This window comes from Oreochromis aureus, linkage group 1 (assembly GCF_013358895.1).
Source record: "Oreochromis aureus strain Israel breed Guangdong linkage group 1, ZZ_aureus, whole genome shotgun sequence".
In the NCBI taxonomy this organism is placed as follows: Eukaryota; Metazoa; Chordata; class Actinopteri; order Cichliformes; family Cichlidae; genus Oreochromis; species Oreochromis aureus.
Genome location: NC_052942.1, coordinates 30,075,857 through 30,093,015, shown reverse-complemented (window position 1 = coordinate 30,093,015; position 17,159 = coordinate 30,075,857). Strand labels below are relative to the sequence as shown.

At 41.7% G+C, this 17,159-nt stretch overlaps 1 protein-coding gene across 1 annotated transcript in view; it reads right to left on the bottom strand.

The window, feature by feature from the left end:
• Positions 1-13,508, bottom strand: part of LOC116314708 (RNA polymerase II elongation factor ELL-like) — a 34,166-nt gene extending 20,658 nt beyond the window's left edge. The window contains exons 1-2 of the mRNA XM_031732813.2: positions 13,337-13,508; positions 12,742-12,789 (exon numbers count right to left, since the gene is read on the bottom strand). Of these exons, the coding sequence (XP_031588673.1) occupies positions 12,742-12,789; positions 13,337-13,474 (186 nt within the window). The 5' untranslated portion in view covers positions 13,475-13,508. The remainder of the gene's footprint in view (positions 1-12,741; positions 12,790-13,336) is intronic.
• Positions 13,509-17,159: the final 3,651 nt, after the last annotated feature.

Sequence of the window (17,159 nt, the reverse complement as noted above, 5' to 3'; positions counted from 1 at the left end):
ATCAAAGCTGGTAATAGCGTTGGCCATTCATGAAAGTTAGGTTGAAGCCTCTACAACGATTCAGCGCAGAAGTCTAAGAAGTCAAAGCCCCCAAAGAGGAAGGCACCAACTCAAGGAAGCCTCTGATCAACTGTCCTTCAGACAGGGCATCACACAGCAGATCTCTGTCAGCTTAGAGACCAATGTAACCTTGGATTCACCAAGAAAACAAGGCGCAAACATCGTTCTGCTAATTGTGTTAGTTCATGATACATTTTGTTTGATTGTAATTCAATCACCTGACTCTTAAAAGCCCAAATATGCAAATGAGATAATGAAGTATTTAAAGTCGTAAAGTTAAAGTCGCCACTCTGTGAATACATAGACAGCCCTCACTGCAGGAGGGGAGACCAGATCACCTCCTCGCTAATTAGCACACAAAACCCCTGAACGACCGATTTAAGCTACTTTCTTGACCTGTGGAGAACATTCTCCAACCCACTGTGATCTGCATACTCAACCTGAAACTCAACCACTCACGTTCAGATACGTCACAACATCCTGATCAGTGCCTCAACTAACTGGTACGCAAGTTACTTCTGAAAACCTGATCATCTGATAACCTGGTGCAAATTAATTGCTCCTTTCTTACAAAAACACAAAAACAACTTTTACCTTAGTTACCGGCTTAGTTACCCAGGTGATGCTCAGGTTGTCTCTCTTTCCGGTTTGGTTGACTCCTCCATATCCGTCACTAAGTTTTACTGTGTTGATGTTTGTGCTTGACTGAAGCTTGAATTAGAGAAATCTAAGTCGTATCTTATGACATAACTAGAAACCCCGCCTCGCAGGAAGACCCCTCCTCACCCCACACTGCAACTTTCCATGCCATTCAAGCTGTTTTGGGCTGTATCGACCTGATGCGTAACTACATTTCTCGGGAGGTGCATGGAAGGTTTTGGTGTAGGATTAACTTAGAATATAATTTAATAGTACTGCACAACTGGTTGTGAACAATTTTGACTCCAGTTTCTCTACAACAGTGGCATCCAAACCCAGGTCTCGAGGGCCGGTGTCCTGCAGGTTTTAGATGTGTCCTTGATCCATCACAGCTGATTCAAATGGCTAAATTACCTCCTCAACATGTCTTGAAGTTCTCCAGAGGCCTGGTAATGAACTAATCTTTTGATTCAGGTGTGTAGACCCAGGGTGAGATCTAAAACCTGCAGGACACCGGCCCTCGAGGCCTGGAGTTGGCCAAGCCTGCTCTACAAAGTAATCTAACATTCCTGAGTCTTGCTCCATCCATCCACCTTCTTCCACTTATTCAATTCAGAGTCACGCTGGAGCCCATTCAAGTTGTCACAGGACGGAAGGCGGACTATTCCCTACAGGTTGCCACTCTATCTCAGGCCCAACACATAAAGACATCTATTCACACTCACATTCACACCTTTTAGCCAGTTTAGAATCACCTAATATGCATGTCTTTGGACTTTGGGAGGAAGTTGGAGTACCTGGAGAGAACATGCAAACTGCACACAGAAAGCCCCAAAGTGGACTCAAACCCAGGGCCCTCCCGCTGCGAGGTGACAGTCCTAACCACCCGGAACTAAATTTGTAGTTTTGCTATTTCAATATATTTTATCAACAGAAAACATTTTCTGTCTTATTGCATAATAAAAACTCAAAATAAACACAGAAACATGGTGCTCATGTGAGTTAGACAGACGGTGATGAGTCCTGCTGCTTGATTTGAATATGACTTCCAGTGTAATCTGACTTTCACGTGAAGCCTGATAAGCATTCATGGGTGATATGTGACAGAAGAAAGGTGACTAAGCGCCACACTTCACAGGACAGAAGAAATTGTACTGGTGGTATTTAAAAAAAAAAACTAAAAATCTGCGCACTAACTTTTCTTTTTTAGCAGCATAAGTTTTTGTCAGCTTACAGCTGAGTTCACACATCAAACTTTGCAAATGTAAGGCACTTCTAGGTGAAAATTAAAAGTCTGTAATTGCCAAGAGCATCCACTTTTTATACAAGGCTGCCGCTTCTTCAGTCAGGAGTTCATTACAGGAGGTTTTCACAGTAACTTTCAATAATTTATGGACTGTTGTGCTGCGTGCCGTCACAAGACTACAGCTGTCACAGATGCCCCGTCACGCAGTGCACGTAGGAGCAGTAGCTGGCCGCTCCACAGGCAGACATCTAGATCCCCACCGTCCAAACTACAACAATCACTCTTGTTCCCAGCCACTGGGGCCCATGCCAAAGCCAAGCGTATTCTCTTGAGAGACAAACACTGCAAATCAAACCCAGAGAGGCGCTCCAACAAAAAGACTGGGCACTTTAAGAGTTCAACTGACCATGAATAATGAAATATTTATTGTCTTCCTTTGAAGTGAAATATTCAAAGAATCTGTGGGGTTGCTTCTGATCTTTGTGCTTTTTAAATGAGGCAAAAAGAAAACCAGATTAACCAAACAGGGCGCAAGTAATCAGGACGGTTAGGTATTCATACAAGTATTAAAGGGTCTCTTCGTAAGAAATTGTTGTAATAAAAATTGCTTTGAAAGGGACTTCTGACCTCAGTAATGCTCAGTGACCCCAGAGGCCACAAGGCAAAGAGGCAAAGCAAGCAGAGGCTGAATCTGACAAATGTTTCTGTTATCCCAAATCGAGGGATAACAGAACTCATCATTCTTTTTTTATTGTAAGTTAGACAGTTGGGCAGCCTTGTTCCAGTTTCTGCCTTTTCACTAATTCCCCCACCATCAAATATTATGCCTCTCCTAAATCGTGTCTGTGGTGCAAAGTCCATATGTCAGTCTGCGTCTCATTATTGCCATAGGTTTCACCATTCGTTTCCTTTGAGCTTTTCTGTTTCATCTGTGTTCTTCAATTGTTAACGATTTGAAATGTGATCAGGTTAAAATGATCATGAAAGGTGCCATTGTCCCAACTAAAACGTGCAAGCTCATAGGAAAGAGACATCAGTCAATCAAACAAATCTAAATCCGCCTAATTAAATGAAGACACCTGTGTGATCACACCAGCCCATCAAATAAGAAACCCAACGCTGCCGCGCACTGATAAATGAGCACCGAGTTTAACTGCAGTGTTCACTTTAATGTAATTTTCCGGATCTCAGTTTCTCCACCAAGAGTAGGTCACTCCCTTTATTGCACACACAAATCCATTCCCTCAGGCCTCCAACAGTTTTAATCATGATCTTTCCATATTTATCATGTTACATATTAGGCTGAATAAATGAGCAGACATTTAAACTTTTCACCCCCTTGGATTATGTAAGGGAACGCAGCAGCAGTTTAAGGCTTGGCAAATCTATACTTGCATTTCTCTCGGTTTCTTGAATGTTGAGCTGAATGCCACATCTGTGCAAACAAACTAAAAAAAATAAATAAAATACAAGTACACATTTTACGTTTACCCAAAATTTAGCATGTGTACACCTACATAAAAGCCCCAACTTGTTGCTGAAGAGTATTGTGCTTCTTTAAATTATAAATTATAATCTATAATGCAACTTCATGCATAGATGGTCAAATCCTAGCAAGACTTAAATTTGTTTAATGAGTTTTAGGACAAAATACTGTCAGATAATGAGACAGCAGTTGTATGTTCAGGTTCATGTGACGGGAAACAAACAAGGAGAATGAACAGAGACATCTTGCACGTAGCACACAGCAGGAAATAATCCACTTCAAAAGCATTCAAGCTACATGCTTTGTGTGGTTTAGGCCACAGGCAGTATAAAAGATGTACGTGGCCACGGTGATGGCACTCACTGGTTTTGTACTACAGATTTTCAAGTCTCCGTTATTTGAAACGAAGCGTGGAGTGCAAACACCAACATCGGCAGGCTTGGTTAAAAAACCGCATTCGCAAACTGCAGCACAATCCAGTGAGCACAACAGTCCAACAGCTGGGTGTAACATACAGATAGATATCTGCTAATTACTGCGGAAAACCAGACTGAAAACCCCCCCCCACTACAATTTAATTCACCAAAACTGAAGCGCAAAGCTTTTGCCTGGTCTCTGCTATAAAACAAGTCATTAGTCATAAAAATCCATTAAACCCCCCTATAGAGCAATCTATAGAGGCTAAAGCTGTTCCTTAAAATTGGATGTAAACATGTCTTTTAACACTGTACAGTTGGGCTTTTTCAGTCTGTGGTGTTCGACTCACTTTTGAAGCCAGACCTGCCACATAGCAGCAAGCTGACATAGCAGGTGAACTACAGTGGTGTTGTGACACAGTTCTGATTTATTTTAAATTAAGTGTTGTCAGCCCAACCCTACATACTCCAAGAGCCCTATTCATAGTAGGATGGCTGCAGTCACCCGTGCTATCCTTACACGTGTTCCACTGGACATTAAAGGGTGGGAGGGAGCTGGCAGGTTAAGGTCTATTTATTCATCTAATCAGACTTTTGCATTGTTGTATACAGATGATGAGTAATGTCTAGAAAAGTTCACGGCTTCAGTGCATGTGTAACTATAGTCTAAACACATCATAATAACTGGGTTAGGTGCGACTGACAGACTGTTTCACCAATGACGTGCATGTGAGCGCGATTTATGGCTCTGTGCGCTGTCTGGCTCGGTCCAGTTTACAGATTCAGACTTGCTTGATCACTAAAGCATCAAAGCAATCTTTTTAATTCTTAAAAAAAAAAACCTAACAATAACTCTTTCCCACCATAGTTAGGTATACAACGAGCTACACCCTAATTTTCTTCAAAATGAGTTATCCTTCGAGGTGGACAACCTCACTCTTACACAGTGTGTCACCAGGCTGTTGATCCCACCTAACGCAGTAAATACACTGTACTTCAGCTGAAGGCAAACAATAGTTTATGAGTAAGTACCCCTGCCTCCACAATGCCAGCTTTTTATTTTTCCCCACACTGTCTGTTTCTGAGTTTTAGACCACAGCTGAGAGATAACGCTGCCATAAATTGCATGACTTGGAAGCTCAGAAGTGTGTGGGCAGATCTTTGAAAAGTGGCTGTCTTTACATACTGCTCTGAGAGCAATATGAGTGCAAATGTACATCCTCACAAGTCAGCATTTGCAAGATTTCAAACCTCAGAAACAAGCTGATGCACCAGGGACACTGACAATGTTTGCAGACATTGGATAGCTTCTTTCCAGCATATCTAAACATTATGCAAGCTTTACAAACTAAGATTCAATCTTGCAAAACCTCCATTTTAATTAGACAGAGTTTCAAAACTGAACAATTTTCATCCCAGACAAAGCCACTCACTTGCACACACAAGATTTTTAATTTCTACCTGAAAAATACTCCCCATGCAACCTGCAGCTGTTCCTGAAGGAAAAGAATCAGCTGCTGGGTTTTTGACACAGTAAAAGTTGAGTCTGTCAGCCTCTGTGGTGACTGTATCTTAATGAGCCACAGTTCACTCTCTACTGTCATAAATGTCTCCACACGTTGAAGGTGCAGGACGGGAAAGGCTCATTTTCCTGGCTTTATCAAACTATAAAGTCGATTGAACAAAAACTGTGAGAGACTGCTGTCGGTGCACAGGGCTTATGTTTCCTGCTAGCTTTTGGTTGAATGTGGGGTCTGGGTGTAGATCTCATGCAGGCTATTGTTTCCACATCCTCTGCAGCCTGAGTAATGGCCTTCTGAAAACAGGCCGTCTTTTGTCCTGGCCTCCCCGGCTCCAGAGTGAGATGCCATGGCACTGCTTCCCTTTCTGGTTGATAGGAGGAGGAGAAGGTGGAGGAGGGAGTGAAACCTGTCGCCACCACCACTGTCTGTTATCAGCAGGAGGCAAGTCACTCTGAACTGGCTGCTAATGCAAACTGTGCATGTGTGTGTCTGTGCTAATCCAGCATGAGCAAAGAGGCTCAGCTCCAGCTCGTCTCACCGGGGCGTAATCAGCATTACTGCCACTCATAAGAGTGAAGAGGGAGAAAGGCCAAAGTGTAGTTATCAGCCAAACATCTCCACCACTGGTTTAAAGACAGACACACACACACACACACGCTCAGACAGCCAGCCAACCACCACCCTCATCCTCACCACACTTCAGTAAACACTACTTCTCATCATCTCATCGCAAACAAAAGGGCCGAATCGTTCCCAGGGCCACAAGTTGACACATGCCATTTAAGACAAGTCCCCTCCACAATGGAGGACAGAGATACAAAACACAATGTGTGTCTGTGTTTCAGGCTGCTTGGAGGAGAGGGGGCAGGGTGTGGCAGAGCCGAAGAGGAGAAACATACAAAGAGAGAAACCAGTGATTTTGAGTGTTTTTATGCAGGCGTGCGTTTATGATCCCACAGTCAATCAGTCAATGCTTGGAGCTATACTGTGTCTTCTCTCTTGCTGAGTTCCACATGCCGACACTGGGTGATTAATGTGGCCGCCTTGAGTGGGAGACAGTGCATGTAATCAAGCCCCAGCCTGTAATCACCTTCCATTCCTTTTCATTTGCAGTTTCACAGAGGGGCAGAGCTGCTGCCAAAGCTGCAAGCTCCAGCACTGGGGCGGAAGAGGCCGATATGAAGGAAAAGGAGGAAGTGGTGCTGCGCCACAAGCATCCCTCGAGGTTTCTCCCCCCTCTAATGCCAAGAACGATACATCTCTGGCAGGTGCCCGAGGGCCAGACTGTCAACTTCAACAAATTGTGGGTCACTGTTCCTGACAAAAAGTCACTCCTTCCACCCTCCAAACTAAGCAGGATCCTCCCCTGAAGGGTATGTTACCCAACATACCATGATGCACGTGTGCAGGGGTGGGGAGAGACAAGTGGCCCTTTACACCTCATTAACTTGTGTGTGAATTTACACATAAGGGAATTAGACAGGAAACGGGACAAGCGAACCAAAATGTGCTCTGTATCTCCGAGCTGCTTGATTGGACAGAGGACGCTTTTCCAGAGCTAATGAATCTCAGAGGAACGCCTGCATTTTTTCATTTTTTATTAAAATAAAACAAAACAAAAAAACCTCACCAACACATAAATAATCTGGTCAGCACATAAGAATATTCACAAGAAAGAGCACTGATTTTTTTCCCACCTGAGAAGACAGCATTTTCTAAACATGCTGAAGGAGGTGTGCAGTCATTTTTCTTGAGAGGCCTGGTATTTTTTTGTTGTGGGTGATTAGATTTCATATGCATTTTGTATATCTTATATTTTATGTGGTATTTGTTGCATTTTTTAAAAATATGCTTTAAGTTGGCATGGGTGCTAGCTTGGACAGACGATGTACTACAAAGCAAGCTCAAGGCAGCCAGACTTCATTCATCTCAGCTCACTTAACTTAAAAGCTCAGTCAGATAACTGGTATCACAACGGTGGAAATCGACTTTCTCTGTTAACTCAGACTTTCTGCTTCAGACTCTGGACATGCTCACATTAAAAGGTGCGCCTGGCACATTATTTGATTCCCCACCCAAGACCACAGCTACACATCGACCTTTGGATTTAAACATTAATAAAGTCAGTCAGGTTACTCAGGGTGATCAGCCTAATAAATGAGACCTCCAAACCACTTTAATATGTCGCCAGATCAAAGGGAAATTTATTTTATTGCTGAAATAGGTATCATTGGTGATAAATAGCCATAAATGTAACTGATCAATTTTCTAATCTAAGCTCTGTTAGCTGCTATTCTTGAAGTTGGAGATTAAAGCCAAGCATGAAAACACTACAAATGTTCTGTATCACCAACTGAAAGTATGTAAATTCCACTGACAATGCAGTATGTGCTGCAGATACTTTATAGCTGGGCTTCCTTCAGTGGCTTTAGCAAGTCGTAAGTCATACAGGCCAAGAGACAGGCTGGTGACCCCCTGGCAAACCCTTTCGTTGCTAGGGAAAATGTGTATTCCTGGACTGGTTGGTGAGCTGTTGCTTAGTTTGGCTAGGTGAAATTGGTTTAAAATAAGATACACAAAAATCTACTTACAGTTGCTTTGGTCGCCAGCAGGTTGCCTCAGTGTGTTTCCTGAATAAGTTGGAAGTTCTAATTTGAATCTGGAATTGGATCTGGAACGACCCAAGATGGCGCCAATGAACGTAAACTGTAGTAAAACTGCAAAATTTTTCATCTTTACTTCTACTATTAAGGATTTGTGACTTGCTAAATAAGCTGTCCACAGAGCACTGACCGGGCTCTGTCGATGGATGTGCTGCAGCTGTGTTTTTAAGCACAAAAAACAAGTATTGTGCTTTACTGCTGGTGATACCTGAATATCCTGCAAACTTCCCAACTTGCATGCAAACAGTCACCAACTACTTGCTCAACATTAGTAAAACTTGAAAAAGTGGAATGCTAATCAGAAACGAAGAATGTTCCTCGATTCTGCTTTGTGTTGGGAAACTGCAGAATCCTGCTTGAGACCAAAAAAATGGCAAGGAGGTTCTCAGTGCAGCACCATATACCTCTTTGCAGCCAATCTCAGCTACCAACTCAGAAAAAAACTCCAGCAACCGCTCACCGAATGGTTGAGGAATACTCACGTTTCAATAGAAACCTGTGGTTGCTAGAGGTCATTACGATTAGTCTACAGACACGTGTGACTGAGGCTTGCAGCTTAAAAGCTTCATGCTATGAACATTTTTCCTTCACCAGAGAATTTACACAGAACTTTAAACATACTGTAAATAAAACAATTATGAAAAGTTTCGATGTTAGATTTTAGACCAAAACTCCCCACGTAAAAAGAAAGACATCTTCATAAATTTAAGCTCACTAACACATTAATTTTGTTTCGTAGTACAACCCCTCTAATCTCCCTTATAAAATACCCCTCAACCACGTTTCCTGTTTAAATAAAGACATATCAATAAATATGATGCTTGTTTCTACTGTAGGGAAAAAAAATATAATCAGTGCCTTTTAAAAATATACTCTCTCAACACTGGCACATACGGATTAACCAAAAAAACAAAACATAATACATGCAACACATACAATACAGTGCAGTATTGTATAATGTATAAATTTATATGCATAATTTATAAAATGCCCGGCAGATTTTCCCATGCTTAGTTGCAGTGCTTTACAATTTCATCATATCTCAAGATGACTCTTTGGGGAGAACACATACTTTTAAGTGCCTTTGTGGCAACTGTTTAGAGAATCCACATACAGTACATAGTAATGATGTGACAGAAGTACCATCAGTGTTTTTTATATTTTGGTCATGGTTAAATAACTAAATGGTTAAGATGAAAGCTGTTTGCTGTGTTACTCTCCACTCCATTAGGTCCACAGCAGGGAAGTTTTTATCACCCTGGGCACAAACAAACCCTCGGGGCAGGCCACAACACATCTGGACCGACTGTAACGCATTAGTCTGAAAAACCTGATTCATTTTGGGTGATCCAGGCAGGGTGACAACACACCGCCTGCATTCCCCCGCTCATTGTTATTCAAATCAGAGGAGACGGCACACAATCAGAGGGGACTCTCGGGAACTCAGCATAGGCAGGCTAAACACACGCACAGACACACACTTGTGGAAAAATAAGTGCCAAAATCCTCTCCTTTCATTCACTCCTGCAAAAGAAACAAACAAACACACGGCACACACGCACAAACACGCAGATGCACCTTAAGGGATCGACGCTGGTCCTGCCAGGCTAACGACCGCAGCACACCGGGCACAGGGGGGCAGGACAGGAAAGAGGAGGGCAGATATGAATAAATCATGTCTGTAGACCACACAAGGCATAAACAATCACACCAACCCAAATCAAAAACATCCTGCCAACACCCAGGCCAGAGATAAGCAGAAAAAATTATATCACACATACTAACGCATGCATACATGTGCTATTCACTGCATCACTAAAACACGCTTTAACACAGAAGGTGTGATCTCTCTGCTCAATTACTGGCACACACAGAAAAAGTAGGACTCCCAACTTGTAATGGGACGGGAAAATTAGCAGGTCAGAGTTCATGTCATTAACCTAGCTATTACTTCAGCAAAAGTGTGCCACTGACACACACGCGTATATCCCCACATTTATCAATGTCTGAGCCAGGCAGACAGGGAAAGCTAATGCAAACTGAAGTCATGATGCCTCACGCTGTAATCAAGAGCGTTACAGCTCCTGTAATTACCTCTAAACATTCATTTCGCTTATAAATCTGTGCCGTATATTTGGGAGGAGTGCCAGATTCTCTCCAAACCCTGAGCCGTCACAGTGACAGAGGCTCAGATGAACTGTCAGGGAAAAAAAATAATGTCTCACTCAACACATCAACACATTCTTTACATTAAAAGGAGCTCAGTTTAACATTCAGAAAATCACTGTTAATGACAGTCATGGCTGTTAAGTCAACTATAGTCAGCATTTTGTTGCACATCATGTCTGAGTTTGTGTCAACAGCAATGAGACGCACGTAAGTCTCTCCCAAACTGCTTTGTTGTAACTCATGCAGCGACCAGAGACCAGTGCATACCCATGTATTAGTATAATCAGAGCAAAGCTGATTTGAACAAAACAAAGCTACCAGTGCTGGATGCAAGATAATTAGCAAAGTTATGGACATTTGAGATTTGGATTTTTTTATGTGTAACACATGTGAATTTGCTTGTCTAAGCACTTTGTAAAGTATGTTCTTAAGCTGCTATAAATGTATATTAAAATAATAACAATAACAACAATAGTAATATTAATGACAATAGCGATGACTACAAGTAGTAGTATTACTAATAGTAATCATCAGTGTGCAAAAGTCTTGACCCACCCCTAATTCTGTATATTTTGCTTCTAAGGAGCCAGACTTTCTTACAATTTTTGCTCTTGAGCAATAGTTCTCCAGCTTTTCTTTGCAAAACTGGCTCCTTTTTTTTCACTCATTTTAAGTCCAGCCCTTGTATCTTTCCAGAGGAATATTTTTCATTTTATTATTTTTGGTTTGGTTATCCACTTAACACTGCCCTGTGAATCACTTAACTTATGCACTTAACTTAAGGGATGAAAAGTGTCTGCACACAACAGACAACTTAGCAAAGAACCAATTCTAAACTTTATCTTTAGGCAGCGTTAACAGCCATTGTTAAGAGTTAGTAGAAACCTTGGCATCTCTCGTCATGATGTGCAGTGTGTCCTTGAAAAATCTGAGGTAACTGCACAAGTAGAGGAGAAAAGACTGCGTTGAAGAATAAAGGTGGTCATACCAAATACTGACTCTCAAGCTTGTTAGAATTATATAAACTCTGTATTTTGCATCTGTATTTCCATGTACGTTTCCACATGTTTAAATACATTAAAGCACCTATTTCCAATTTTCCTCATAAAATAAACAGAAATTAGGGGTGGCTTAAGACTTTTGCACAGTACTCTATCACTACCAACATGCCATCTTGTTGAGCAAAACTTCCATATAAAGTCAGTTGCCATTTCCCTCGTGCACAGAGCACAGGACAAACCCAAATTAATGAAACTCACTTTTCACGCACAACAGCTTCTCTATTAAAAAAAAAATAATAAAAATAAATAAAACAGGGAATCCAACTATCATCTTCGGTTGTATTCTAACTGCAGGCATTTCTCAGCACGCCATCATCTTCACAGCTTTGGATTTGCAGCATTCGTTTCTAATTTACTGCCATACATACTCGTATCATTGCCTTGTCTAATGGAAGTTGCAGTCAGTACAGAGCACAACACAAACAAAAACAGGAACCGACTGACCGCTTCTTCACCTCCAACTCTTGCAGAGAGGTACCGACTTGACAATCAATCCTCTGTGACAGCTCGAGTCAGCTCAGACACAGGTTAGAAAAATCCTGGACTAGTTACAAAAACTACAGGCACCAAACCTTACTGTCAGAAAAGTAAAATATTTTTTCCAGTACTCTTAAACTAACTTAAAAAAAAAAAAAAAAAAAAAAAATCACACACATACACAAATTAGAAGCAGCAAACGTTCCACCACTATTCACATTTACAGGTTTTACAGGTTACCCATACCCCCCCTCTCTCCCTCATAAAGCTCAGGACCACTCAGCTCATCTTGTCATGACAGGAAGGGGGGGGGTCAACGCTTTCCAACCAGCCTGTGCAATTAGCATTGCCTGAAAAGAAACTATTCCCCAAGGACACAGCTGCTCCCGACTTGAGTCAAAACACGCATACTTCAGGCTGCTTACTGCAGATTATGGCTGAATTTCACGAGCCAAAGAAAGCTGCTAATGCACTGCTGTCCTGATGTTTCTGGGCAGCGACACTCATGCAGCATTAACTTGCGTTTTTACAAAGTAGAAAAAAGGTGCACGGGGCTAATTTGTATCTATTAACGCTCCTCATTTGACTCATAATAACTCCTTTCCCCACTGTTGACTCTGGCTCTGTCAGTGTAGTGCGCACTTCTCCCTCCCCTCCTTCTTCCCCCAGCGCTGACCCAACAAAGCCTCTCCACAGCCTGACCCAGTAACCTGCATGCCTCCTATCTGCTGGAGGAGACCGGCTATAAGCTCCCATCTGAGCGCTCTGAGGGTGGCAGCATGGTGGAGAGTGTGAGTCAGAAGGAGACAAAAGCTCGGCAGCAGAATTTAAGGAACAATTTGCTCCTGTTTTAGGAAACGTTGCTGTTTTATTCATTTAAAGAACAACAATGCGGGCTTTTTGAATTTAGTTAACAAATAAATAGGGTTGAAATCCCAGAAGCATAAAAATACAGTTATGTGCACATGTGTAAACAAACAAATAAATATGATCACACTTACCCCTTGGCTCCCTTTGAAACATATTGATGGCTCACTTGATAAAGACCCCTAATGAGAAAGACGAAAATGAGGCTATTGTAGTTGCATATAGGCGTCTTCAGAGAATTATGCAATCTGAATTAGTGCAGTAAATATAATTTATCTTACATTTAAACAGATTAAAGCACAAGTTACACAATCAATAAAGCCTGTGTGCTGTTAATGATCTCCACTGGAGCCAATTATGACACAAACTAGGCTACTTGTCAATTAGATAACTATGCAGAGTGCTGCCTCTCTGCTTTACTTTGAAGCAGCACCAGGAAGGTTTCCCAGCAAACAGCTGAGGGGCTCGTCTTTCCTGACAATCACTGGGTTTAGTTCTGGTATGTTACCCAGCCACGAAGCCAACTGATTCAGTTAGAAGTAACTGTACTGGCCGGAGCCACAACCTCAACACACACTAAATTAAAAACACGAGCTAAATAAACGAAGAAAAGCAATTTAAGAATAATTAGGTAGTGGAAATTTTTTAGAAAGAAGATAAAAGAGAAACTTTGACGCATGAATTCACATCCAAACACACAAAAAGAAAACAAACAAACCACAAAGGTACCTTGAGGTTCTGGTACGCCTCCAGCGCTCTGATAGCCGTGTCCGTGAGCTTGACATGGTACAGCGTCCTGTTGGGGCTGTTTTTGTTGTTTTTGCCACAGGAGAGCCCGTACTGGTGCTCCTGCCTGAGAGAAGCCATCGCTGGCTTTTCTCGCTGCTGTGCAATTAAAGCTGCTTTCCTCTCTCGGCTCAGCGCTCTCCCCGCCGCGTCACGCCGTGGGCGGGGCCTCGGTGACAATAGCACCGTGAACTGAAGGCTCCGATCGGTGTCGATACACAGGCTGAATGTGCAAAACTAAACGTTTAATAACTAAATAAAAGCTAAGGGGAAAACGATAATTACCCATTTTACATATGAAGGAAAAAATGCATGCGTCTACGCAGTATTGTCAGACTTTTTTGTTGTTTTATTCATGTTCGTAAAACTGTCAATCCCATTTTTAAAGTGTTCTAAGATAAGATTTACTTAAGACAGATCGATTAAATAAAATAGCAACAAAAATGACAGGACAAAGTAGCTCAATTATCTGAAATGTAACAAAAGAAGTCAAATAAAAATAAATAACAGAGCTGGAGAGCTTCTTTTGGCTGCTTTCTTTAGGGCTCACCGCAGGAGATCATCTACCTCCATCTCACCCTATCCCCAGCATCCTCATCTCTCACTTCAACCCTCTCGATGTCCTCAAAATTCATTGTCCAATATATCCACCAACACTCCTCTGCAAATGCTCTCTAACTTTGTCTCCAAAGCGTTCAGCCTGAGCTGTACCTCTAATGTACTCATTTCTGATCTTGTCCATCCTGGTCACCCCCAGTGAAAACTCTAACATCTTCAACCGAGTCACCTCCAGCTCGGTCTCCTGTCTTTTTGTCAGTGTCTCCAATCCACACATAGCAGCTCTCACTACCATCTTTCAATTCTTCCCTTTCAGTTTTGCTGCTATCCTTTTGTCACAAATCACTCCTGACACTTGTTTCCACCCACTCCATCCTTCCTCTTCTTGCTTGCTTCTTGCTCTCTTCTTCACCCCTTGTGCACTGTCTTGCTTTGAAATGTGGACCTCAGGTTCACTACCTCAGCTCCTTGCATCTTCACTGTTACACCTGTCGTCCTCTCATTCACATGCATTCTGGCTTCTGCTCCATTCCTCTTCTCTCCAGAGCTTACCTCCACCTGTCCTTGATCCCTCCTTTCCACTATGGATCATTGCGTTGTCTCTGAATGTCATAGTCCATGGAGATTCCTACCTGACCTCATCCATACTGTCCATCACCACAGCTGAATAAAATTCTCAATATAATGCAAAAATCTAACAAATAAATCCACATATTGTGGAATGACAGGTGGTTACTACATATCTGTCTCTGTAGCAGCAGAACTGATATGTATGGTTTTTTTTAAATAATTCCAGCCTTACTAGATCTAGCTCTATCAAAAGAGCTTTAACATTTAATCTTAATATATAAGTAAAGATTTTTTGTTTTGTTTTGTGAGAAGCACTAATGCTTTAGAATGAACTGTGGGTCAAATCTGAGTCCCACAACATAAATGTGAGTATGGGACACATTAGCTATGCAAGATGGAGATTTGGCATCAGTCATACAAAAGGAAAAATGTATTTTGTATGACTTCGTTTAAACACAAATGGAAACTGCTTTGTTTTTGTGGTCTTTGCAAATTTGCGTTCCCTTTTCTATCACAGTAGCTGCTTAAACTGTTATTTCAGCTGCTACTCTGTCTGGTAATCATCACTGGGTTTCAGTGAGGATGCATCTTCAATATATCTCTTTTTGAGCCACACGTTTCCTGTGAGACTCGCAGTGTTGACTTTGCTAAACTTCAGCCAGTAAAAATGTGGGACATTGTCTCAATATGTGGGACGGGGGCAGGGTAGGGATAAAAATACTGTGCAGTCCAATATAAAGCGGGAGACCTGGTCACCCTGTCTAAGACATTATGAGAGAGAAACGTGGCAGCTATCCTGAATGAGCTCTAAGAGGAATCTCACAAAAGTAAAGATGGTGGTTAAACGTTTACACTTTTAAAAATCGTATTTACGGAAAAAGTGACCCAACCTTTCCAGTGTTTTTGTCAACTACAGTCTTTATAAATGCGTGTTTCATGTTTCAGTAACCACTGAAATCAAAGTTAAATTAGTTCATGCCTCAGAAAACCTCCAAAAAGTGCCGCAGTCCTTTCAAGATGGTGGCAGAGCTGGACATCTTGCTTATAGAGCTTTGATCTTTAAACTATGAGGAGCCAAGCAAATCAGTAAGGGAAGTTAAGCTGAATTAAATATGATTTATCTAAATGGAAAGGAAAAAAGAGTTTAATGGCTCTATAATGCTTATTTTTATTTTAGATTTGGATACTTTTTCTGTTGCTGGTGAATGATTGAAAACTGAGTGGCAGTTTTTTTAGTTAATGAAGTCGGGCGCAGATTGCTTATTATTCTGGTTTTAAGTGAGACAACTTTACTATTATCTCAACAGCAGCAGCAGGAAGACATTTTTAGTGTAAATACTGTATCCAGAAACAAACAGACCTGCTCCAATAAAAGAAAGTTGAGAATTTTTCACACCTTTTCCAGCCCTACAGAAAAAAGGCAGACATCCCATTTATTTGAATGGAGCCAGTCTGTCATCACAGCAGGGATGCCAATTGAAGGAGCAACACAGGAGCCGCAGAGGGTCATCAGTGCAATGCAGCGTCAACCAGTAAGGGCCTGCTTTGGCTGAATCCCCACATGGAAACACATTCCTGGAGCATTACTGTGTGACATGAACACATCCTTGTGATGAAACACAAGTCATCCAACTGGAACGGCATTAAAGGTCATTTGTCCCTATTCTGCAGGAGTGTTTCCACTTTCAAACAGCAGAAAGTCTGCATCAGGGAGTCATAGGGAGTGGGGTTGGAGTTGTTTGGGGGAGGGTGGTGGTAGAAACACGCCCCTTTTCTACTAAACAACTGCAGTCCACTTTCACCTGCCGGTTCTTTCACTTTGACACCAAATATGCAGTCAAAGTGAAAGCTGAGGCAGCGAATTTACTTGTTTGGGAGATTGGAAAAAGATTATGGTTTACATAAAAAACAAAAACGCATTAAACATGAAGAAAGATGAAAGATTTCAACCCTATTTATGAAAGATTCCTAATATGTGTGTGGATCTCTGCACAGCTAAAGGTGACACCAACACACATCTTACATGCCCTTATTTACATGGCCATTAGAGGTTGGTTTGTCATTCTAACAGGTTTCACAATGGACCTCCGGTGTCATTCTTTAAAGAACACACCACCATCAGCAACTAACGAACTCAGAGACCAAAACAGAGCCAAAAGAAGAGGGACGTTTTTAAAGTTTTAATGACATATTGCATTGTCACAACTGATGAAAACATGAATAGTGCAGGATTAAAAAAACAAAACAAAAAACAGCTAGGGAATATAATAGGGACTTAAACTTTTGATAATATAAGTGCAGAAAAACATGTAAATGTTACATACACAGTTAAGTTTGGAAGTTTTCTTGAGCCTGCAGCATAAGCTGAAAGAAATCATGTAGCATCTCACATGTGTCTAAGTTTAGCCACAAAGTCTGCGTAAAGCTGGAATCAACGCTTTCCCCATCTCACCTTCATCTACAACAGAAAGTCTGCATCAAACGTGGAAGAGTCTTTGTGTGGAGCTGTGCAGAAATCTTCCATGCATTCGAAGCTTCTGCAAAACCTGGAGGCTAAAATCTAATTCTTGCTATGCTAATAAGAATGCTAAGAAATGCTGATCTACCTGTAATGTCATGCCTGGCCTGGTGAGTGCTA